We start from the raw sequence: 26176 nt of genomic DNA on the forward strand, positions 1-26176 counted from the left end.
TAAGAGAAGCAAAATCCTTCGATTTCACTATTATATGTAGACTATTCTGTAAATACAAAAAACAAACAAAAAACAAATACAGGAAATAAAACAGTAATATAAGGTATAATCAAAAAAAGAAAGTTATAAAAACCAAATAAGAGTACCATACCTATTCAGCACATTTTAAAAAGATTGTAAAGCAAAATGTTTCGTTCATTAGATGAAGTCTCTTCAAAGGTGCTTTCTCTTCCTTTGTTAGCGAAAGAGCCCTCTACCCCAAGGCCACAAAGTGAAATCTACCATCAAAGAATGATAATAAATAGCACACTTCCCCGCTTCACTTGGTAAAAACCAGCGGCTGATTTATTAGGTATCTAGAGATGCAGGTTCATCCTGTTCCAGTTTATAGGATACTCATCTGCAGCAAAGGCTACTTAAAGAAATTTCACACCTGCTGACATGGGTCGGACTACATCTTCCTACTACTCGTTCCAGCATTCTTCCAACAGATGCGCACGCTGTTTCTCCTTCTGAGAAACAGCACATGGAGTCCAAGCACTTGATACTTGAATTTGCTTTAATAAGCTGAAGGAGTTGAAGCAGAAAAAAATTAAGTTATTTACAGATTTGGATTTCCAAAAAGCATTAAAAAATTACAACAAGCACTTTAAAACCAAATGTAATGTATATACATATATGTTTTCTATAACATGGAAATGGATGAAGGGCTCTAAGAGTAATATTCAAAAATGCTTAAAAGGCACTGTGATCTAAATTAGAAGTCAAACAAAATAATTATATAAAAATAAGTGGCTGGATATTATTTAAATATGCAAAGATTTTGGATTTTATATCTTATTTATTTTAGTCAAAATGATTTACATCACTCATTCAAATTGAATGAATTCGAATTCTTCTTTGAGTTTTTGTTTATGTGAAATGCTCCTGTAATTTCAATTACAAATGTCTAGCAATTGAGAAAAGTGGAGTGTGAACCATTTTGAAGACTGGGAAATAACAACCAGGCAGGATCTAACCCCAATCTTCAACAACAATAGTAGAAAATACGTAGTGTTTACTATGTGCCAAATTCTAAGCACTCTATATATATGCACTCCATAATTATCCTTGAAAAAAGCATCATTTACCTTAAATTTGCTAAGCAACTAATAAGAGCCAATTATGCCCCTAATCAGCTTATCTTGCTTTAAAAAAATTAATGGTAGATGTACTAAAATCTCTTAAACAAGTGACTTACTACTATTAGGACTTTTATTAATTTCTGAAGGTATGCAAGATTTATACTAATTCAGGCATAAATAACCCAGCAAAATAACTTAAAGCCATTACTACTACTAATTTTAATCCTGTTAAAATGAGGGGAAAAAATGGTATGACCACATACCCCAATGAATCCCAACCCTGGTTTTGACACAGACAAGGACACTCCTAAATTTCTCAGGGGTTATTATTTTAAACAAACTTATTTTCATTCACTTTCCTTTACATATATAACATACTGTACAACAAATCTTTGGAAAGTATAGAGGAGGGAGAACAATGAAAATACATTTATTAGAGTGTTGCAATTCACAAAGGTTGGGAATCACCAAGTGTTGAGGGTAGGCATGGCAACAGGGGACAGACAGGGGACAGACGCTCACGATGGACAGAAGACAAATATGATGGAACATAAATAACCTGGCACTCTGACCATAAGCAGTGGGTGAGGTCTGCAAACTCACTGCTCAGAGTAATTCTGCCAGATAGCAGGCATTGTGAGACAACACAGTTCCTGTTTGGCAATTACCTGATTGCACCAATGTCCTAGGATCTGCTAAGCACTGAGAAGTAGCCAAGTTTTACTTGTTCTTTCATCACAATACCCTTGGTTTAGGACTGTTTATGGTATTGTTTCTTAACCTTTTGAGAGATGTTTTACAGATGTTTCATGAAAAAAAAGTTCCATGGCCTATTAATTAAGTTTGGGAAACAGTTCAGTGATGGTCTAAATAGACTTATTGAGCAAAGCGTTGTCAATAAGTCAGGATGTGTGGTCAATCTCCAGGGGGAGAGCCAGACATAGTGCGAATTCTCAAACTTGTTTTTTCAAAGTAAAACTTTTCCCCCACACCCGCCGCCCCTAGGAATCAGTCAACACTAGGAAGAATATTAATATTCAGAGGAACAGTTTAGGAAATGTTGGTTTAAGTAATAAGATTTCATTAGTCTCTCAGTTTCCTCCTTGGGCTCTGTTTTCCTCCATCTCAAAATCACCCTCTACAGGAAACAGGATTCTAAAGCCCGCACATGCTCAAAAAATTACAATACAACAAGGAGGCCTTAAGGCCCTTTGTAACCTGACCTCAGGCTACCTTTCCTGCTCAACTTGCCAATGCTCCTGTACAGTCTTCACACAGCCAACCTATGCAGTGTTCCTTGCCTCTGGGCGTATGTCAGGACTGGTCACCAAAGAGTCAGAATGCTGACTCCTACACCCAGTTCAGTTTAAATATTATCATCTCCATGAAACCTCCCTCACCTCTCCAGCTATCAGTAGTCTCTTTCTGGATTCTATTCCACTGCTTGCTTGTGTAATTTAAATAGTATAAGCACTTAAATTAAACTTTAACTTACTGAACAAGGCACTGTACTGGTTCTTATAGGAGACGGCAATCTAGTGAGTTAATAAGTTAATAAGGGAAAAAGGTGGGAGATAAGTCAGGAAAAAATAATAATGGCAGTTCCATTAATGGAATACTTACTGTGCATGTGCCAGTCACTATTAAGATGCTTCTCATGGATTATTCTCATTTAAAACTCATAAGAAACTTTAGGGATAAGCACCATATTCAGAAACATTTTACAGATGAGGAAACAGAGAAGCTAAGAATTTGTTCAAGAGCACCCTGGCTGAGGCTTGAGTCTTGGTTTCTTTAATTCCACAGCCCACAACTCTTTATCATGCTCTTATGCTGCCTTCTTATAATTATGGTATGAGGCAAACTACAAATACTAAAAAAGAGGAGGAAAGCTGTGGTATTGGTGGGAGGGCATGAAAGATTTGACGGAAAAGATGGCATCTGGAACACATTTTGAAAACTGGGCGGGATTTCAGTAGCTGTTAGGTGAAGAGAATGAGTAACTATGTGTGGGTAGAAAAGTATGATGTGTATTCAGCACATGTTTAGTCTCAGTGTAAGAAAGTAGCTGTTATGCCTGCTTCCTTGCAAAGAGACCAGTGCCACTCAAAGTGTGATCCATGGATCAGTGTTGATTGGGGAAAACATTTTTTACTGGCCTATGAGGAGGTAAGTGTTTCAGATCTCTAAGAATAAAAGGTTAAAATATTTTATGGCAATTTGACAGAATACTTTTATAACTGCCGAATCTAATACTAATTTTAAAATCAAGGCTTATTTTATTTATCTTTTAAATTTCATTTCCTAGTACAGTTGACCTTGAACGACATGGGTTGGAACTGCATGGTCCACTTACACATAAATTTTTTTTCAATAAGTACATGTACAGTACTGCAAATGTTATTTTCTCTTCCTTGTGATTTTTTTCTCTAGCTTACTTTACTGTGAAAACATTATTGTGATACATAATATCTACAACATACAATATATGTTAATTGGCACTTCATGTTGTTGATAAGGCTTCCAGTCAACAGTTTGCTATTAGTTAGGTTTTTGAGGAGTCAAAAGTTACATGTGGATTTTTTACTGCATGAGGGGTCAGTAAGCCTCTAACCCTCACATTATTCAATGGTCAACTGTAACTAATTTTTATTGCATTTTATGAAATTATTGGTCCGTGATAGATTGGAAATTAAAAACAACAAAGCAAGAAAACAAACCGGTCTTTCACATTTGGCTAGGGAACACCAAACTAGACTAGAAACTAGAGAGAAATGAGGAGTCTGCCTGGTATTTCTTAATATAACAACTTGTGTTTTGCTTATATAATATAGCTGATATTCAACTGACAAGGATTCACTGAAGAGGATATCCATAATGTCAGCAGCATTTGAGTGCTCCATATGTGTAGAATACTGCTTAAGCCAGGATCTAACTTTAGGTAATAATCTTATTTTGTACTCATAACCTTTCACTTTAAAATCTAAGAAAAGGTATTAATACATGGACAATCCCAGAGAGAGTAAACATCTTGAAATATCAAAAATGTTATAAAGAAATGACTTCTTCAGATCACCTTTTGAACTAAGCTAAAATATATATATTTTATATATATTACATATATAATATATATTATAATATGTATAATATATACAAACCCTGGCTGCTTTAAAAATGCTGAATGCTGGTTAGTTGTGTAAAGCTGCTATCTATATAAAAAACTACACTGTTCTCTAGCAAACTCCCAAGCTCTACCACTTTCCCATATATATATATATATATATATATATATATATATATAGATATATATATATATATCTATATATATATATATCTATATATATATATATATATCTATCTTTGATCTCATATTCAGGATCTGGGAGCCCAGCCAGAGTACATGCAGCCACAGCTGCCAGTATAACTAACGGGGGGGGGGGGGGGGGTGTAGGAAAAGGATGGAGCATTTAAATCTCATTTCATTCAAAGTAAGGAGAGGCAATTATTTCTTTTTTCGGACAGCTTATAAATACAAGAAAAGAAAAAAAAGCAAAGTAATGGGAGTGAGACTCTACCTGGTGGCATTTTATTTTACCAGAAATTTTGATTTATTGGTAAGACACTCTCTATTGCACTTGCTTCCCAGGAATGGCCACATACCTTAGAGCTAGAAGGGCTGCCCAGCAAAAAACTATGGGCATTCAATAGGACTATGTATGATTAAGAAAAATTTTCATCTTTACAGAACTTGCCTTTTGAGATAAATTCTGACTCACTGCTCTTATTCCATTATTTTCATGTCAGTGATAGTAAACATTTAAAAGTTTCTCTTAGTGCTTCTGTTTCTATATATCTTCTTTCTTTCTTGACTCTTCTAAATGTTAGAAAATTGTCATACATCTCTAAATTAGTCATTTCTATGCTATCTTACCTATCAAGTCAAATAGTTTTTTAAAGTTTAAATAAGAATTAGTAAACTATTAACCGTATATGTTCTGTTGCCTTTAAAACAGTTTTATAATAAATATATAATCAAAGTGAGAATCTTGTAAAGTCTTAAAGGAGATACTTGGAAACTAATTATGAAAAGAAAAAAGGTTGTGTTCAAGGAAATGTTTTTCTTTTTAATGTGAAATAAAAAATCATCCAATATTACTAATTCCCAAATTTGATTAAGAATAATAAAACCCCTAAAACAAATAATGGCTTCATCTCATTATTCAGAATTGCAAGAGCTGTTTGGTGATGGCACTTGGAAGACTGCTGTCTCTTACTCAAGGCCTGTTTCTCCATAACATGCCTCAAGCTCCCGTTCACTCCTCTATGCTCCCTTCCCTCTTTTCCTTTTCCTCAAGTAAAACAAACAGCTTTGGGTGGTTATAAATTTAAATACCTCCATACTGTCCTTTAGGTATCTCCAGAAAGGAGATTTACATCTGTATGTATTGCCTAAATTTAACTATTAAAATAAGCATACGGTAAGAATTACATCTATCAGGTATGCTTATTTTAATAATTTGGTTTATTCTAGTTTCAAAAAGACTGAGTCCCCTTTATTTTAATGAGGTGGCTGCAACATAAATAACAGTATCTGACTAGGAATTTGAAATTTAAGTGAAGAAGAGTATCCGTATCTGTAAAAAATGGAAAAATCACCAATTTTCATGGAGAGAGTAAATCAGAATAGCACTAATTAATGAACTAAGCCATGGTACAGCTGATGTTAAGGATTCAGTTTTCTAAGTATCAATCATCCAGAGAATGTCAGAGGATAACTGTTTGGTAGAAATAATGTCAACGCTAATATTTTTCTTCATTTCAACCTCCAGATGAAGAAGTTGCTCAAATAAGTCAGCACAGATTTGAAAATAACATTAATTTTGTAAAGTGTTGTACTTATCAGGTATGCAGCCAGGTCCTGCTACTCATGGCAGCCTTAGTATTATTTGTTTTTTAAAATGTTCAATTCTATTTCCTCACAGAAATTTTACTCAGAAAAGTGTAGCTTTTAGTGGCAAACAACTGAATACAGGCCATTAAGGTTTTCTGTTCCTTTGTTGTTCACTTCTTTATTAAATGAGACAGTGCTAGAAGCATCTTTGTCACAGAAGAGGAAGGTGACTTGTTGGCTGAAACTATTTAAAATGTTTTTTTGTTTGGGGTGGTGGCAGGTTTCAGGCAGGGGCTTAAGCATCCAGGTGCACAATGAGAAAGGTCAATAGTCCTAACATCCTGTTGACATCCTTACAGCACAGCTGGAAAGAGAGCATCCAGAACAGGCCAGGAATCCAGTGACAGAGAAATGACAAAACAATGGAAGCCAAGGAGGCAGGTGACAGTGGAAGGGAGGGAGATGATTAGAAAGCCCTAGCCCATGACAACATTTAGGGCTCAGCATCATCCTCTGCCTGATCTGACAAAGCTGACCAAATTTTGATTAGAGGAAAACAACTGCTATTTCAAGGCAGAAAAAACAGAAGAGGGATATTATATAATACTTATTTTTTTGAAGTGATTTTTATCTCAAAATACATGCCAAAGGCAGAAAACCATATAAGAAAAATATTCAAGGTATATTTCATTCAACAATGAAAGATATGCAAAAAAAAATAAATAAATAAAAATTGCAGATCAGGGTAATACCCCCAGCAATTTTACTAAAATCATATTCACTGAAACTGTGTTCTTCTATCATCTTGTTTATTCACTGAAACAGGGTTCTTCTATCATCTTGTTTACAGGAAGAAAGACCAACTATCACAGGATGATGAGAAAACTCACTTATCACCCCTTTGTAAAAGAAATCATAACAAGGCCCCTGTTATTAGGGCATTCTAAGAACTCAACTCTCAACTGTATCATACATTTTAATGGACATATGAAAGCAAAGCAGACTAGATCCATGTCTCATGAAATATCCACTTGAACTTGAACCTTTGGGGAACTTTTATCACAAAGGACAGGAATAATTTTATAGTTTTAGTCTAATCAGGTCCCACGTGGATTATCTGTTTTGTAGATTATCTAGGACATAATATAAATCCAGGCCAGCTCCCCCTCTTTACCCAGAGACCTCGTCAGCTGAGTTTTCCTTGTGGCTCAATCAGGGCATATTTTAAAAGTTAAGAATTTTTCTATATTTATCAAAGCAGAATACCAGATAAATATATACCAAAAATAATTATATAGAGCATCCCAAAACAAAAGTTGAGAATTGTTTTGAATTTCTTTTCAATTAATAGTAATAATAACAATGAAATAATTAATCAACATTTTTCATTTAGAGCAGTTCACTAAAGTAATCTAACTTTAAAAATATGTCTCCCAGAATAATTCAGATTTTTGAAATTACGTACTTGTTCTATGGTCTGATTCCATGGTACAGTTAAGATTTATAATTTTCAAGTAGCTTTGTTTCAAAGTTTCACCATTTATGAGGTTTTATCCCAAATGAGACAATAGTACCTTCTTGACCAATAATTATAATATATAAAAGGCAAATAACCCGAGCAAAAATATAATTATTAGTAGTGAGTACTAATAATAATTAGTAACTACTAATTACTACCAATCAAAATATTCTGCATATCCTAATTAGGTCTAGAAGTGGTTGTCAGGATTTACTCCTCAAGAGGTGAATGAATCAAGTCCTCATCAATTCATACTTTTTTAGGACAAAGATATAACCAGGAAAGTTTATGAAAAGAAGTGAGAATCTGAGGACTATCGGTCAACAGAAAATTATTCAGTACCTCTAAGCACTCACTCATCTGATCATTTAACTCCAGACCTAGACAAGTAATCTGGTGTCTAACTATATTAAGATGCATAAAATGGTGCACAACTACCACTTCAAATGGGAAAACTGATTTCAGAAATAACAGAAATAGCATGACATACTTTCAAAAGAAGTAAAAAGAAATAGTTTATTGAATAGGTTGTGAGAATACCTTACTAGGTTAGAATCTGAGGTGAAGTAGGATTTAACACTGTAACTCCAAAGAGAGACTAGTAAAATATTCAGAGATGGACATAAAAAAATGTAAAGATCACAAAAAAGGAAGACAAGTCAACAAAAACAGTAAACACATGAGGAACAATGAAGGATTAGTGAAATAAAAACTAGGAGTCAGGCCAGTTCTCCCACAGCATGCCCCAAGCATGAGAACTTAGCGGATATGTCCCCAGGCAGGTCCAGCGCAGTACTACCTAGTGCACGCAAGAACTGTCCTGCTGGCTGCAAGCCTCAGCTAGCAGGTGCCTACTGTCCTCCCCTCTGTGCTTGCTTTCAGCAAATTCATATGCTGAGCTGACTGAACCCTTATCTTCTTCCATCTGGAAGGACAGAAAAGCAACAAGTCTCATATTACAGAACAATACTCTCACTGTATAATAGGTTTAGAATCAAAACAGCAAGTTGGGGTCTGCAATCTGCGAGGCACAAATGAATGTTCATACAACACCGCATTCATTTATCGTCACAAAAGAGAGCTAATGGCAGCTTCTTTAGGGGAATACAACAAAGCACACAAAATTAAGCCATGATTTTCCAGTGCACAAAATTAATTTAAAACCAGATTTCCTTCACTGAAATTCAACTCCTTCTATTAAATTCCTTGTCACCAAGATTTAGGGTTCTTATTGCAAAGGTATGTATGCCCACTTTCACAACCCTTATGCTCCCTTCTTAAAAGACTTTTCTACTCCAAGTGAACATCAGCAGAGTAGAAGGCTCATTCACATGGCCTTCAAATGTCAGACATGTGGGTAAGGGGCAGGGGGCTTGATTTAATTTTTTAACAAAATTAATTTAATCTTTAATTTGAAATATATATTTTTTAGTGAGTGCTAACTAATTTACACAAATTTTTATTCTTTGCTGTTTCTATATTCTTCTCAGGAGTATGTGCCTATAGCCATACTAATTTTAATCTTTTTTAAATTACAAGAAGATGTCCTCAATGAATAAAAAACAAAATTTTCCTTATTTCTATGTGTTTTCTCAGTCTTAGGACTGACCAATAATTATTTCTGTGAAAAAAAAATGCTACGGTGAATGTCTTACATATATAAAAAATGAAGGAGAAGTCCTTGGTTTCAAGAGTACAGTAAGCTTATGTAAAGACGGCTTATTATTATTATTATAGCTTTGGCTATAATATAAGGGATGGGAAAATACTCAAAATGAGTTTTCTTTCATTAAAAAAAGTTAATAGTTTCGTATTAATGGTTCTTAAGAAGTACTAACTTGATTAAAGATTTGAAGGCTCTTAAAGATATTTTATATCTGCACAACTTTTTTGCCACAACAATAAACAATTAAGCTACCATGGATCACACCCAGAAAAACTATTTAATGCAGTTCAAGAACAAGATGCATTCAAAATTCACAGGATGCAGCAGCAGACAGATATATATGAACACTTGTTCTTCATGCAGCTAGGAGCAAATGCCCACGTAGTGGTCACTCACTGCTCATTTAAACACCTGGTATTTCTGCCTGGCCTTTGGTTGAGCATAGTATTTCTTTTTGTTTTCTGATGCTGACAATAAGTTAACAGACCACAGTACATAAAATGATCATCTGACAGGTAAAGGACCTGGAGACTCAGAGATGAACTAATTAGGTTAGGACACATAAGCCGCAGTGCCAAGGGCATCACTAACATCCAGGGCTGTTGTCTTCCCAACAGGGCTCTTCCTTTTGCTACACCATCTGACTGGAGAGTGGCTTGCAGCAAAGGCTACCTGATCATATACCTGCTCTCACTGTGTTCTTTTCATAGATGAATGTTAAGTTGACTACCCTAGCACATTGCTACAGAACCTGGGATCTCTCTAATTTATGATATCCTTACCCAATTGTTTTTAAGTCTATTATTGCTCAAAAACAAACAAACAAAAAAAACCATGGCTTGATTTAAGCCAACATGATATGTGAAAATACGATTTCATAAAAATGGCAAGATCATTTACAAAACAAAACTTATCTTTACTTAACAAAAGAGTTTGTCAGAGTGTTCTTTTAAGTAACAAGCTCTCCTACTGCCTTAGAGTTAAATAATTAGATGTTCAAAAATGTGATAAATACCCACTGTTTTCAGAAAGGCACATATGGATAACATGTGTTATACATATTTGACTCAACCAAAGGTGAAGGCAAATCTTCAAGTTTGTTTTGATTTTAGTTCTTGTTTTAAACATAAAATTTAGGTGACTACCACTTAAACACCCATTTTTATGTTCATGTACAATTATTACACCTTTGTAATTCAAAGTAGAATATATCAAAAATCTGGAAGATAGTAAAAATAAAATCAAAAAGTTTGATAAAACTTTAGAACAGCTCAAAATTATGAACTCAGAGTTATAAAAGCCATTACTTAAGCATTGCTTTGTCAAAGCCATTTGCTTGATCAAATGAACATAGATTAGAAACTTTGAGAATAAAAAACAATTAAAAAAACATATTAAGAATACACAAGATACTGACGGCGAGAAACTGAAAAGTGCCAAAAGTAAAAAAAAAATTTTTGTTTTAGTTATTAGTTATATTACTTTTTCTCTTCAAATCAGACTGGAGTTAAAGTTAATAAATAGTTCTGGTGACTTAATTATCAAAAGTTTCAGGATTTAAAACTTTCATTCTCTTCTATAAAAAGACATATTATTATTTTTGTGGTAATGGACAGAATGGATCTGTCTGTGGAGATAAATATATGTATCTCATATATATATATGAGATACAAAATATATTGTGCAATTTATAGATGCACTAAACAGTAGCAAGGATATGAAATGTTTTAGCAGCCATTACAGTGTACAAAGACAAACACACACATGTATTTACAGCACAAATTAAGGCAAGATAAAAAATGGGCAACTCTCAGTTCCAAGTAACTGAAACTTAAAAAAACTTTAAACTTTATGATGAATTTCTGTAGCTTAAATTACTCAACATGCAGGAGCATCCTTAATTATGAAAATAATATGACAAGCAGAAGCATCAGAATTGTACTATAAAAGGTAGTTAAGGTGTACAATAGATAACAAGGTACAGATCTCTGTCCTGTTATGCTGAATTTTCATCTGAATTTTCAGTTCAAAGAAGAAATGGATACATATTTTAAGTTTTAATATACATATTAATAAAGGTCAAATTAGAGACAGAGTTGTGCTAACAAAAATGCTCCACTCTTATTTCATGCCTCTGCCCATCTTTTGAATATTGTTTAATTGACCTTTAGCATGCAGAAGAGTTAACAAGGTTCTACTCCTCCTACTCTACCTAAGTTTGCTCAGCTGATTCCTGGCCCTCGACAATGGCTGCAGTGCGATGAACTCGTCACTTAAAGCAACTGTGTTGGAGTACATCTATAAGTGGACAGAAAAGGGATGGTACATACAACAAGTCAGTGAGCTGTAATCATCACCTAAGAGACAGACACAGGACAAACTTTGTAAAGACATCTGTTCCTCCAAGAATAGGAAATATACATGGTACACATACATGACTGACATTTGTAGGGCTGTTGGCTCTGCAATCAAGAGAATTTATTCTTCATTTTTAATACCACATGGTTATTCTGGAGAAAAACAAAGCTCAAAATAAATGTTGACAACTTTTTTTTTTTTTATGGTTTTTTTCTTCTTGCTACTTTTGGCAAACAATGAAGTGTCTGACAATTTTCTAACCATTTCTTCATCATTTGAAATCAGTGGTAAGGGCATAAGTCTGAAATAATAAAGATTACTGCTTGTAGCAAAGGAATAATGTCACACATAGGATGTGAATAACCATATACTGTTTCAGCAAAAACAAAACAAAACAAAACAAAAAAAACACAAAAACCCCCAGCAGGTTAGAAGATCTCTGAATGGAAGTAAACATTTCCTCTTTGGGTTGGACCCCAATAGAACATCGGGTCATTTAAAATTAAGTTTAGTGGTGCAAAAGGGAGATTGTACTAGATTACACACCCATTTAAAATAAGTTTAGTTTACCCCACGTTCCATTTTTAATCGATTTTAACTTATGGTAAAAGAACCAAAATATATATAAAATACTTTTAGCTTTTTCTGGTGTAAAGGTCTACTTATAGGTGACAAATATTTCCTATGTAATCCTTTAAAAAGAGGCCATGGAAAAGGTAGCAAGAACTAATATCACTTTTTATTATCATAAGAAATCTCTATAAATACACATATTCTCATGTATCTAAAGATAAATGTAAATAAATCTGATTACTTTTATAAAGAATTAAGTTTTAAAAGTGGTGTCGTTAATATATTTTGGTGAAATATAACTTTATATAGGCCAAGAGGGGAAGACAAATGTGTTATCCATAAAGGTCTAGAAAAAGTGTAATAGACAATGTATTTAATACACTTAATACGTTTAATAGTTTCTTACTATAAATATTTATGTCTGAAGATTAGAAAAAAGATACACAAACCTTTTTGATATATATTTAAGGAATATACTGCAGAATAGAAAAGTTTCTCCATGCTGATGTAACTATGTGAGCACAGAGTAATCAATTATGCAAATTTCTCCAGCCCCATTTGGAAATTAGTATCACAGAGCAACATCCTCACTGTCCTGATAATTGTGATGCTTTTACTGAGGACTCACTATGTACAGGCCCAGGGTTAGGTGTTTTATATTCATTATCTCGACAATCATGTAAGGTAGTAATTATTATTCTGATTTTACAGAGGAGGAAATTGAGGCTTAGAGATGTGACTTGATTAGGGACACACATTTTATAAATGGTTAAGATGGTATTTGAATTAAGTCTGTCAGGCTTCAGAGGCCTATGCTGTTTCAATGGAGTTAAAATGTATATTGGCTACGACTTAGTTACCAAAGCAAAGAAATGCTAAAGAAATGTTGATATGATCAATTGAAATTAAAGCTAATACATCATTTAGGAACCCACCTCAGATCACTACATACTTAGGGAGCAATTATTCTATTTTTGAATACACAACTAAATTTTCAAAATTTAAACAAAATTTGCTTAGTGTGTAGCAAATATGCAGAAAAAGTCTCAACCATGTACGAGTCAAATATACAAAATGGCACATTCAACTAAATAGCTATTATTTCCTGAGCATCTACCATGTTATTGAACATTATTTCACTTAATCCTCATTATAAAGGTAATGAAATAGATAGTTCTATCACAATTTTACTACTCATGAGGAAAGGGAGACTTAAAGTTACGGAGCTACCAAGTGGTAGAACTGGGTTCTGAACTGAGAATTATCAGGCTCTAAAGACTATATTCTTAAACACCATGTAACACATTGTTAATATTTATTAATATGCATTTAGTAAGAAAATATATTTTATAAAACTCCATTCTGTAAAAATTATTTAGGTTAAAGAACTTATTTCAGACTCTTGTTGAAAATAAAGTAATGTGAAAAACTGATACTAGAATTCTAATGTGTATCTAAAGACATGGATTTATCCCAATTATAGATCTCTGACAGAATGCCGTAATGTTATTTAAAACGTATTTATTATGTTTATCTGGACATAACTTGATAGTCTTCTATTTAAATCTAGAGCTCTGTTAATAAACAGTATAATTTAAGAAAATTTTAATTTGCCAGGAGTCAAAATCAATAGAAATAAGAAACAACTAAAAAATATCACATATAATAATATTTATTTTGCGAAATACTTGACACAAGAATGGATAATTTCCTATTCTGTGATATAAGCAAATTATAATGACAGCTATTCATCATTACAGACCTCTAATTAAAAAGGTATTGTATATCAAAAGTGGTTACCTGTGCCTTTTCAGTATTTGTAGGATGGAGCTGTCGTTCAAATACTTTCTTCACAATATCAAGTAGTAGACATGTAACAACCATAAGTATTATGGCAAACCAAGCAGAACCACTTGATAGGAGCTGAATAAATACAAAGTACATATTCTGGGAGCCCAAAAATGGCCTGCAAAGAAAGAAGGTAGGCTTAATAGAAATAGAAAACTGGGTACCTGGGTGGCTCAGTTGGTTAAGCATCCAACTTCAGCTCAGGTCATGATCTCATAGTTCACGAGTTCATACGCTGTGTCAGGCTCTGTTCTGACAGCTCAGAGCCTGGAGCCTGCTTCAGATTCTGTGTGTCTCTCTCTCTGCCCCTCCCCTGTTCGTACTCTGCCTCTCTCTCTCTTTCAAAAATAAATATAAACATTTAAGTAGAAAACTGGTAAGACAATTTCTTAAATCAAAGCATCATGTAAATCCGCTATATGTGAACATCGTAATTTTAAGATTACTCCAGGAAAATGGTCAAAATTTGGAATTAGTATAATTAACTGCATATCTAATAAAACAAGAGAGACTTTAATTGTTAAAAATGAAATCCAATTTAATTACTTTCAATGACAACTATAGTTTTTATTATTAGGAGGGTGACAAGTAGCTGACTAGGTAACTCTACCTGAGCAGTAGGATATCAAAAGAATTATGCTGTAATACAGACTTATGAGACCAAGAATAGCAAGGAAAAGTATGTAACAAAATACTTCCCACTAAGCAACTAAATACTGATTACTCAAATCCTAGGCTGAAAAGCTCTTCTTAGAAGTTCTTCTCTAAAAATGTATTTTACAATAAATACACTCACAATTACAAATTCTACATAGTAATAGGTATAGTCGACATACTCTTTTTGGAATTTTTGTATAGATCACTTCAAAAGAATATGGGGAAATACAGAAAGAAATGGAAAAATAAAGAGGATTAAAATTAAACATTCTAGATGATAATTAGGGTATCCTTGTATGATCCTAAATGGAGGTTAATATTTAATCCAAGATGTTTTGGCTACTTTGTGTAGTTTTCTGCCTGACACGGGCATCAAAGACACAGCGGGCAAATGTAATTCTCCAAAGGAGAGACTTTAGATTCTCACTCACTAAAGAATCTTAGGAGAGGCATTAATTTTCAATCTATCAGAGTGACAGAATATCTGATTTTACCAATAAAGACGAAGCATATTATTTACTTTTGAAAAAGAAATTAACTCATTCATAAAAATAATGGTTCTATGTGACTTATATTATGTACACTGATAATTCAGAGGTAATATGGTTAGTGTAATTTGAACACTAAGTGTACAGTAAAACAACTGTGGTTTAAACCCTAGCTTTGCTACTTCTTAACCTTTGTTATCTTGGCTTTCAGTTTCCATATTGAAAGAATAGAGATAATAATATCTTAAGTTAAAACCACTAGAACATAGTATATATTCAGTAATTGTTAAATTTGCTTCTCCCTATCAGTAAGATCAACTGAAAGAAGCAAATTTATTACTGAATAGGGTCTCAAAATTACTCTGAGCAGAATTTGTTCATAATATAACCTATCATAATAAATAGAGTTGAAGCAATATAATTAAAATATAATATAGTTACTTACCAGAGAATCCCTCCATAAAACAAAGAAAATACAAAATAGAATATAATAGATCCCCAGGTAACAAGATGGTTGATCCAGGTCCAAAAATGAGTTTCCAAAGCCATCTAAAAAAAATTTTTTTTAATCTTTAATACAAAATAATACTTACTTAAATTAAACCTCATAGATGAAATTCAAGAATAAAATGTAGTAATTTTAAGTGCCTAAGGTTCCTATGGCAAGTCCCTCAGAAGATAAATATTAATGAAAGGGTCCATATGAAATTGAATAATTTCAAGTTTATAATGTTTTTCTTCTATGAGGAAGTAGCACTGAAATTTATTGAATACTTTATTCTCTACTCCATGGACTAAAACAACCTGGGTTATTTAACATTATATATAGGGAAGTGAAATTTCAGAGATGAATATTGTGAGGTTAACCTTTATTTGACCATAAAAATCAGCTGAGGCTTTCCAAAATAACAAACTTAAATGTTTTTTAATAAAAATTAAAATGAAATATTAAAATAGCAATCAGTGAAATTATTCATGACTAAAAAAGGGAGAAGTTAAAAGGGGAACATATCAACCTACAGTTAAAAAAAAAACAAAGAAAATTAACTTTGAATTATACAGATACAAAATGTGTCCATGTTTCTAATTTCTGCACCATACCTTGACTGTGACTGTAATAACCATGACTGTGAAAACCAAGGTGCCAAATGTCCAGTTTCCAAACATCTAAACAGAAAACAAAAAAACAAAAACCAGAACCATTACTCCATTAAGTATTAATAGGATGCTAAATCAGATATAAGGAAAAAGAAAAAAGCCACATAACTTCATTCTTTACTAAAAATCACTTGCATTATGTAGGCCAGGTACATTTGAAATCTGTGACTACATTTGTAAGATTAAAGCAGGATATGAAAGGTTAAAGGTTAAAGGTTATGAAAAAAACATAAAGCATTATTATGTTTATTACCGTCATGTAAAAATGATCCTTTGGGTAACATTATCAGATTAGAAACCCAAAGATGGCTTTGAGATTGTGTGACACAGGATGTTTTTAGTTAGAATGATAGTTATTAGTGACTACTTTATTCATGTCACACAATAAAAATGGTAACTCTTCAATCACAACTGTCTTCTGAAACCATTCTAACCAGAGGTTATGGCAGATCACTTGACACTGTATTTCTGGAGACAGCGTAGGTGAGCAGGCTCATAGGGTAATTCTATTTTTAAGTTTTTGAGGAAACTCCACATTGTTTTCCAGAGTGGCTGCACCAGTTTGCCTTCCCACTAACAGTGCAAGAGGGTTCCCGTTTCTCCACATCTGCACATCTGTTGTTTCCGGGGTTGTTAATTTTAGCGACTCTGACTGGTGTGAGGTGGTATCTCAATGGGGTTTTGATTCGTCTTTCCCTGATGATGAGCAATGTTGAACATCTTTTCATGTGTCTTTTAGCCATTTGTATGTCTTTGGAAAAGTGTCTATTTATGTCTTCTGCCCATTTCTTCATTGGATTATTTGTTTTTTGGGTGTTGAGTTTGGCAAGTTCTTTACAGTTTTTGGACACTAACTCTTTATCCGATATGTCATTTACAAATATCTTCTCCCATTCCGTCAGTTGCCTTTTAGTTTTGTTGATTGTTTCCTTTGCGGTGCAGTAGCTTTTTATCTTGATGAGGTCCCAATAGTTCATTTTTGCTTTTAATTCCACTGCCTTTAGAGACACATTGAGCAAGAAATTGCTGTGGCTGAGTGAGGTCAAAGATGTTGTTTCCTGTTTTCTCCTCTAGGGTTTTGATGGTTTCCTGTCTCACATTTAGGTCTTTCATCCATTTTGGGTTTATTTTTGTGTGTGGTGTAAGAAAGGGATCTAGTATGCTAGATATGTTACCAGTATGCTACTGGTATCTAGTGGGTAGGGGCTAGGCATACTGCTTAACATCCTACAACTCCTAGGATGAACCCCTACAATTAAAATTATCTGGCTCAAAATATCATTAGTGCAGAAGGTGGGAAGCCCTGATTCTGAGGGTAGGAAGAGAAGACTGAAGAGGAATAGTCAGTAAAGAAGCCAAAGTAAGTTATAGAAGCTGAGAGAAGATAACGGCAGGTAGGAAGGCTTTGTAAATTGTGCCCAGTGGTTGAGTTCATAAGGGCTGGGAAATGCTCTTGGATTTAACAATGTAGGGGTCGCTGGTGACCATAAAGAACATGGTTTTGACAGAGTGCTGGGAGCAAAAGCCCCACAGGAGTATGTTCAAGGGAGAAGAGGAAACAGGAAGTAGAAACAGCAAAAAAAGATAACTTCTTCAAATTTTGCTCTGAAAATACACAAAAAATACAGCAAACGCAATCTGTAGCTCAAGGAACTGTGGTTTTCATTAGAAGATGGGAAATATTAGAACATGTTTGTATGGTGACTAGTATGATCTAATAGAGGATGACAGATTGATGAGAAGGAAGGTGAAAAGATAATTGCAGGAGTAAAGCCCCAGGTTAGGCAAGAAGGGGTTTAAGAATAAAAAAAAGATGAAAACTTTTTGTATTAGGTTTAACTTAACTATACAGAGATCTATAAATGAATTACTTTCCCTAATCAGTTGTTTAGTTCTCCAATACAAACTCTCTTTATTATAGATTTTAAACATTTGATCAATTGTTGGGTGATACGATAAGAAGCGAAGTATATTTTTCTTAAAAAAAAATTTTTTTTTAATGTTTATTTATCTTTGAGAGACAGAGTGCAAGCAGCGGAGGGTCAGACAGAGAGGGAGACACAGAATCTGAAGCAGGATCCAGGCTCTGAGCTGTCAGCACAGACCCCGTCCTGGGGTTTGAACCCACACAGTCCAATGCAGGGCTCTAACACATGAACTGTGAGAGCTGAAGTCGGATGCTTAACTGACTGAGTCACCCAGGTGCCCTGCAAAGTGTATTTTTCTGTTCTCTTCTAATGTACACTAAATTTCAATTTCTATCAATTGCCTGGAGTATTACCAGTGCTTTAAATATTTGTCTCATGCATAAGTGAACATACAGGGAAATTCTTTAATGAACTAGATAATCAAAGTTGTATTAATCATAAAACGCTTTATTCAAAGAAATCTGTATCTACTTATAGGAATTAATTGCATATGTGTTCTTGAATGACCTGACTGGTAATCACAGTGGTTAAATCATTTAAGTTGAAATAAAAGATACTGTATTCACTGTGGAATACAGATACAAAATGACATATTTCTAGTCTTAACACAGAGCTCTTACCATTTGGTGGTTAGGTTTCAACAGCTGATGACATGTATAGCATGAAAGAGAAATTAATTAAGGATAGGAAATAAGGGGAGAAATCATTATAATTTCAAGAAAAAATAGTGAACAGTATAAAAAAGTTTATTTTTCTCTTTCAGAATTACAACCTGAAATTTCATCTCTTTAGTCTACCTTGAGTTGCTAATTAATCTGGCAAATGGTCCAGACCTAGAAGGTCTGACGAGGGTGAATTACTTTTTCTTCCTTAATATGTTACATCTCATTAAATTTTTAATGTGGTGGAATAGTGTACAAAATGTATTTTAGAATGGTACTGTGGCTCTGATAATTCCAAAATCTCCACTGGAGAAGTCTAACTAGAATTAGAATACTCTAAAAACTTTTCCCTTTTTTCCCAATCCTATATATATTTTTGTAATTTCAGTTATTTTAGTTTTTAAAACTGGGTACAATTTCATAAGGACACAAATCATTAATGGTAGACATTTTCCTTTTAGTTCTTGCACACTTCAATAGAACAAAACCAAAACAAGCAAATTTAAAAAAACCCTTATTTGGGCCAGATCTCATTTTAACTAGTTGCCTAGTTTGTCATTTTCATATCAGACCATTGAGAATGAGTGGAGTAGGTATTAGTATTTGAATTCCTGAGTTAACAGGAGCTGTTTTTCTTTAATCTTCTTTCTTATGAAGCCTTTGGCTGAAACCACCCAACAAGCAAAATGTCACGTAGGCTTATGATGGGAACTCAGCTACCTCTAAAACTCTTCTCCTGATTATTTTCCTCCCTATATCATCTTGGTTTTCCATTCTCACCATATGACTAAAATTCCCTTCTTTCTGTTTCCTTCATTGTAGTGTTTTAGTCTTCTAATGTACTCTTACCCAAGCTGACATGCCTTTGCCTTTGCATACTACAGAAGTCCACTTTATTGGAGGTGAACTCTTCGAATCTGAATTGCTTTTCTACCTTCTTTCTTATCTATAATCTTAAGTAGCATCTTCCCCATCTATGATTTTAAATAGCTTTTTCCCTGAGAAAGTTACCTTGCTGAGATCATAGGAAGACAATACAAGCTATTTCCAAAAATATTCCAAACAGCAACATTGTCAGAATAAGTGTGTTCTAAGATGAGATTACTTACTCTGCAGAGATCAAGAGAGGAGGAGATAAATTCTTCTTTTTTTTTAAAAAGACAGTCATTTGTTTTTAGTACCTCTTACTTTACTGAAATAAACATTCTTCATTGGTGTTTACCTCCCAATTATTTAACTTTTCAAAAAAAAAAATGATTTCATAGATAGTCATGTTCTTAGAAACAGAAAGCAGAATTGATTTCCAAGGGCTGAGAAGAGGGAGAAATGGGTAGTAGTTTATAGAGTTTTGGTTTTCCAAGTTGAAAAAGTTCTGACGATTTTATTGTACAACAATATGAATATACTGAACTGTACTCTTAAAAATGTTAAGGTGGTTAAAAAAAAAGTATCAAAAAAAAAAAAGTATCACATTCTTTTACAAAGCAGGAAAGAATATCCAATGGGAAAAAGACTATCTCTTCAACAAATGGTGTTGGGAAAAATGGACAGCAACATGCAAAAGAAACTGGACCGCTTTCTTACACCATACACAAAAATAAATTCAAAATGGATTAAGACCTAAATGTGAAACCTGAAACCATAAAAATCCTAGAAGAGAATACAGTCAAGAACTTCTTTGACAAAAGCCTCAGGAGCTTTTTTTCTACATGTGTCTCCTGAGGCAAGGAAAAACAAATGCAAAAATAAACTACTGGGGCTGCATCAAAATAATGCACAATGAAGGAAACAATCAACAAAACAAAAAGGCAATCTATGGTATGGGAGAAAATATTTGCAAATGACAAAGCCAATAAATGGTCAGTATCCAAAACATGTAAAGAACTTGTAAAACTCAACACCCCAAAAACAAATAATCCAATTAAAAATTGGGCAGAAGACATGGACAGACATTTCTCCAAAGAAGACATCCTGAGGGCTGACTCCAGAAAAGATGCTCACCATCACTTACCATCAGGGAAATGCAAATCAAAACTACAGTAAAGTATCACCTCACACCTATCAGAATGGCTAAAATCAACAACACATGAAACAACAGGTGTTGGCGGGTATGTGCAGAAGAGAATACTTGAGCACTGTTGGTGGGAATGTAAACTGGTACAGCCACCGTGGAAAACAGTATGGAGGTTCCTCAAAAGGTTAAAAACAGAACCACCCTATAATCCAGCAATTTGCACTACTGGATATTTACAAAGAGCACAAAAACACTAATTCAAATGGATACATGTATCTCTATGTTTACAGCAGCATTACTTACAAAGTATGGAAGCAGCCCAAGTGTCCACTGATTGAAAAATAAACAAGAGGTGGTATATATACACAATGAAATATTATTCAGCCATTAAAGGAGAATGAAATCTTGTCATTTGCAACGATACAGATGGAGCTAGAGAGTATAATGCTAAGTGAAATAAGTTAGGGAAAGACAAATACCGTATGATTTCACTCATGGGGAATTTAAGAAACAAAACAAACCAGCAAAGGGGAGAGAGAGAGAGAGAGAGAGAGAGAGAGAGAGAGAGAGAGAGAGAGAGAGAGAGAGAGAGAAACCAAGAAACAGACTCTTAATTACAGAGAACAAAGTGATGATTACCAGAGGGGAGGTGGGTAGAAGGATGGGTTAAATAGGTGATGAAGATTAAGGAATACACTTGTGATGAGCACTGGGTGACATAAGGAATTGAATCACTGTATGGCACACCTGAAACTAATAGAACACTATGTCAACTAACTGGAATTAAAATAAAGACTTTCTAAAAAGTATCAAATTATCTATTTTTAAATATGTGCAGTTTACTGTATATCAAATACAACTCAAGGTGTTTTTAAAAAATGATTTAATGGAAATCAGTTTTCATTATTTTTGGAGGACTTAAAATTTTTTTTAATTCATTTTTTTATATTTCTCAGTAACCTGTACACCCAACGTGAGGCTCAGACTCACAACACTGAGATCCAGAGTTGCATGCTTTACTGACTAATAAGCTAGCCAGGTTCCCCTGGAGGGCTTAAAAAAATTTTAAGTTATATTAAGATCTGACTGACTTATTTCGCTTAGCATTGTAATTTCACTCATACATGTAATTTAAGAAAGAAAACAAACAAGCAAAGGGAAAAAGAGAGGGAGACAAATTAAGAAATGGATGCTTAACTATAGAGGACAAACTGATGATTACCAGAAGAGAGGGGAGTGGGGAGATGGGCTGAACAGATGATGGGGATTAAGGAGGGCACTTGTTGTGATGAGTACTGGGTGATGTATGGAATTGGTGAATCACTATATTGTACACTAGAAACTAATATAACACCGCATGTTAACTAACTGGAATCAAAACAAAATCTTAAAAAAATAAAACTAAAGTTTTTGTCAAACATAAAGTTACATCAAGATCTCTAACAAATATTCTATAACCATTTTAACTTTTGTCAAAACTCTTTAAACATAAAAGAAATGGTGATTGTGCTTTTCCATGAAGCATGTTTAAAAACACCAAAAACGTTGATTCTGTTGGATTACAGAAATACTTTAAAGTTTCATGTTAAGCTCATTTTTAGCTTTGAAAATAAAATGAAAAGATTACCCATGCAATATAGCCACCAAATTACTTATCTGTGACTTCTGGACAAATGTTTGTGATGATACCACTGCATTGTAAGATAAGCTCCAGGTTGTAACTCCAAGCACTAGGAGTATCTTAAGCCTGCATAAGGCTAGGCAAATTTTACATGAATTTAATTCTTCTACTATTTTGGAGAAAAATAATTAAAAATTAGTCACTATGTCATTTTTAAATGGTGCTGTGAAGGTAAAGATCTGCCCACAGGAAAGCAGTTTTTAGACACACACACACAAACAAGCATTTAGCCATGTTATATACATTACTCTTTCCAAACCTCAGAGAAGATTTTATCAGGGTGCTTGTATTTTACTAAAGAAAGGAAGTCCTGTTAAAAAGATCTGAGAAAAATGAAAAATGAGTAATTCTTTCCTAAGTTAAAGAGAAATTAAGAATGAGTGAATACTTCAAAAATATTTGTCGAAAATTCATACTTATAATATTCATGATACTGCTAGACCCTTATACAAAAAATGGGAGTGGAATCTTAACTTCTCCTGAACTGTCCTGCTCTACCTGGACCCCAAACTATTTCAACTCTTTCTCCTGCTCCTCTCTCAGGGTCACTGATTTGCATCAACTTCATCCTTATCTCCAGCTATTCCTCTTCCCAGTACTTCCCCCTAATGTTTTCTACTTCAGGCTTTCAACTGTTGGTAGATTTGTTGGGCACACAAGAATAACTAACTGGAAAACAAAAACCATTCAACATATCCAGTGTTGAACAATGGGACATGAGCTAGATGTCTAAAAAGATTTTCAGTATAGGAAGACGTAAGAGAGGGCTGGAGCAAAAGGACAGAGGTCTGTGGGCTTAACCCTAAGGAACAGATGGTTCTAAGACTTTGGGGAAAAAAGAGTCAAGAGATGAAATATAACAGTGGCTTGGAACTAAAATGAGCACATTCTGAGAGAGTCAGCAAGGACAGTTTAACATACACATTTAAAGAGGAGAGAGATTCCAGGAGAAGTTGATCAGATGGGAGTGGGAAGGCAGGGTCTTCAAAATACTTATTGGATGGTAAAAATAACAACTAACTCTGCTAAGGCTGATTGAGTACTTGTACATGCTAGCCACTATGCCTAATGCTCTTTATATATAATAATCCTCACTGCAAACCTAGAAGGTAGGGATTCTGCTCCTATATATAATTTTGTGGGTGAGGAAACTGAGTCTTAGAGAGGTTAACTAACTCATCCCAAATCACTCAAATGGTAACTTCAGGTGTCAGGTTGTGGAGTCATTTCACCTGATCCCAATGTGTGCTTCTTTCCCACCATACCTAGTACTGGTGGCAGGGAGTAGTAGATTAGTTTCTAATGGTATATATCTGAGTGATAGAACAATTAGGCTAAAAGAGGAAAGAAGTTAATGATTTACAAATTGAGTTACCAAAAAAAGGGAAACCAACAATTCATACATGGTAATGAAAAAAAATCTTCATTAAGATTTTATCTTTTTATACAGCATGCTTAAAATTTAATTTTAAAAGAGTCACTAAACATAAGAAACAAATTTAAATTATCAAGGGAATACTTAAATTCTGACATATAATAAAATACTATGTAGCCATGAAAAATATTTTTGAAGCATTTTTAATAACATGGAAAATCACTTAGGCTATAATAAGGGGAGAACTATAATAAAGCTATCATTGGGGCGCCTGGGTGGCTTGGTCGGTTAAGCATCCGACTTCGGCTCAGGTCATGATCTCACGGTCCATGAGTTTGAGCCCCGTGTCGGGCTCTGTGCTGACAGCTCAGAGCCTGGAGCCTGTTTCAGATTCTGTGTCTCCCTCTCTCTCTGCCCCTCCCCTGTTCATGCTCTGTCTCTCTCTGTCTCAAAAATAAATAAACGTTAAAAAAAAAAATTAAAAAAAAAGCTATCATTGAGACATAGGGGGATATAAATTATGAGGTTAATGGAAAATAGCAAAAAATAAAAAGGAATGGGTGAAAACATGTTAAAAATCATAGAAGTAATTATACTTAGGTAAAAGGACAACAGGTGATTTCTTTTTTTTTTTTTAAAGATTAAAACAATTATTTTAGTAACCTCTACACCTACTGTGGGGCTCAAACTTACAACCCCAAGATCAAGACTAGCACACCCTCTGACAGACTCAGCCAGGGGCCCTGGTGATTTATTTTCTTTATATTTTTTCCTATGTATTTCAAATTTAATGGACACATACAACTTTTAAAATTAGGAACAAAGTACTAACCAGCAACAAAAAAATTAATTTCCTTTTATGGATGACATGTTCCTTCTACTTTTCGAAACTTCTGTCCAGTTTTCACCCTAATTATTCAGGTAGCAATGGGCATACTATCTGTAAGTTTGATGGTCCTTGCACAGGTGGCACTATTGTGCACAAAGGCACTGGGCTAATACTTGTTTCTCAAAGGAACCTTAGGATCATGGCTAAGCACACAGGCTTTGAAGTCACAGAGATCTGAGTCTGAATTCTGTTCTTGTAATTTATTTATGGTGTGACCTGAGGCAAATTTCTTAACCTCTCCAAGGTTAATTTTCTAATATGCAAAAAGTAATGATATTTTCCTCACAGAGTTATTATAATTTAATAAGCTACCACACACAGTTGGCACAAAGAAATAACTCAATAAAAGGTAGTATTTGGGAAGTGCTGTAATCTTTATACTGTACAAAATAAGATCATAAATTTGTCCAAATCAGGCTAAACATGTCCTCAAAAGTGAAATGTATGTATGTTCCTGCACTACATCTTAGAGGAATGGCTAAAAAAACCTCTCTACAATTGAAATCCATTTCCTTCATTGCACTTGGATATTTTATTTGCTTATTTTTTGTATCTCACACGACTCTATGCTCCATGACCAAGCATGTTTAGTTAATCTCACATATCCAGAACCCAGTATAGTACACAGTATGCTTGGTCCTTAATAAATATTTGCCAAACAGATAAAACTTCATATTCTCCCAATTGCGAATCTTGCATCTGTGTCTCAAAATATATTCCGCAATGCTTAATTAAGTACTGCCAGTGGAAAAGGGAAACTAAAGGCGACAAGCATTTCCAATTTACCACAGTACCACTGCTGTCACTTCCTTTCCTCATAACTCATTTAGCTAAGCCTAGAAAGAGAGGCCTAATTCAGCCAGAAGTCAAATAAGCTCTCCAATCAGGACACAGTAACAATGGCCACTTCCTAAGCATACCAAAAAAAAAAAAAAAAGAAAAAGAAAAATTCACGTGATTAAAAGCAAAAAACTAAACACCAAGTCCTCATTTCTCATATGAAAAATGCAGGTCACAGTATCTCTCCAATAGGATTATCGTGACAATTAATGGAGATGGAACATGTAAAACTCTTAGCAAAATAGTAAGCACTAAATAGACAGCAATTATTATTAAGACACAATCCTAAAGTGAACAGCATGCAAGGATATATCCCCTTGTGTGAATTAATTTAATAGCAAAACTGCCTACTAACTTGAGTTTCATATTAAGACTATAGTGTAATGCTTTTAACTTTTGAAATCCTTATACAATTGCATTTTAACTTAATACCTACAATTTTATAATTTGAATTGAATTTTACTTTTATTTTTTATGAGAGAAAGTTATCAGAGATCAGACTAAA

General features: G+C 34.0%; 1 protein-coding gene across 7 annotated transcripts in view; it reads right to left on the bottom strand.

Annotated features, from left to right (window-relative positions):
• Positions 1-26176, bottom strand: part of ATP11B (ATPase phospholipid transporting 11B (putative)) — a 128469-nt gene that overhangs the window by 9522 nt on the left and 92771 nt on the right. For 3 of the 7 annotated variants that reach the window (XM_027061356.2, XM_053221180.1, XM_053221178.1), the window contains 4 exons: positions 16226-16291; positions 15570-15673; positions 13932-14097; positions 434-567 (listed from right to left, as the gene is read on the bottom strand). In XM_027061356.2, coding sequence (XP_026917157.1) covers positions 434-567; positions 13932-14097; positions 15570-15673; positions 16226-16291 — 470 coding nt within the window. Of the gene's footprint in view, positions 1-429; positions 568-8333; positions 8460-11412; positions 11499-13931; positions 14098-15569; positions 15674-16225; positions 16292-26176 lie in introns of those variants that run through there. The other 4 variants (XM_053221174.1, XM_053221175.1, XM_053221176.1 and 1 more) reach the window with 3 other exon arrangements.

This window comes from Acinonyx jubatus, chromosome C2 (genome assembly GCF_027475565.1).
Source record: "Acinonyx jubatus isolate Ajub_Pintada_27869175 chromosome C2, VMU_Ajub_asm_v1.0, whole genome shotgun sequence".
Classification (NCBI taxonomy): Eukaryota; Metazoa; Chordata; class Mammalia; order Carnivora; family Felidae; genus Acinonyx; species Acinonyx jubatus.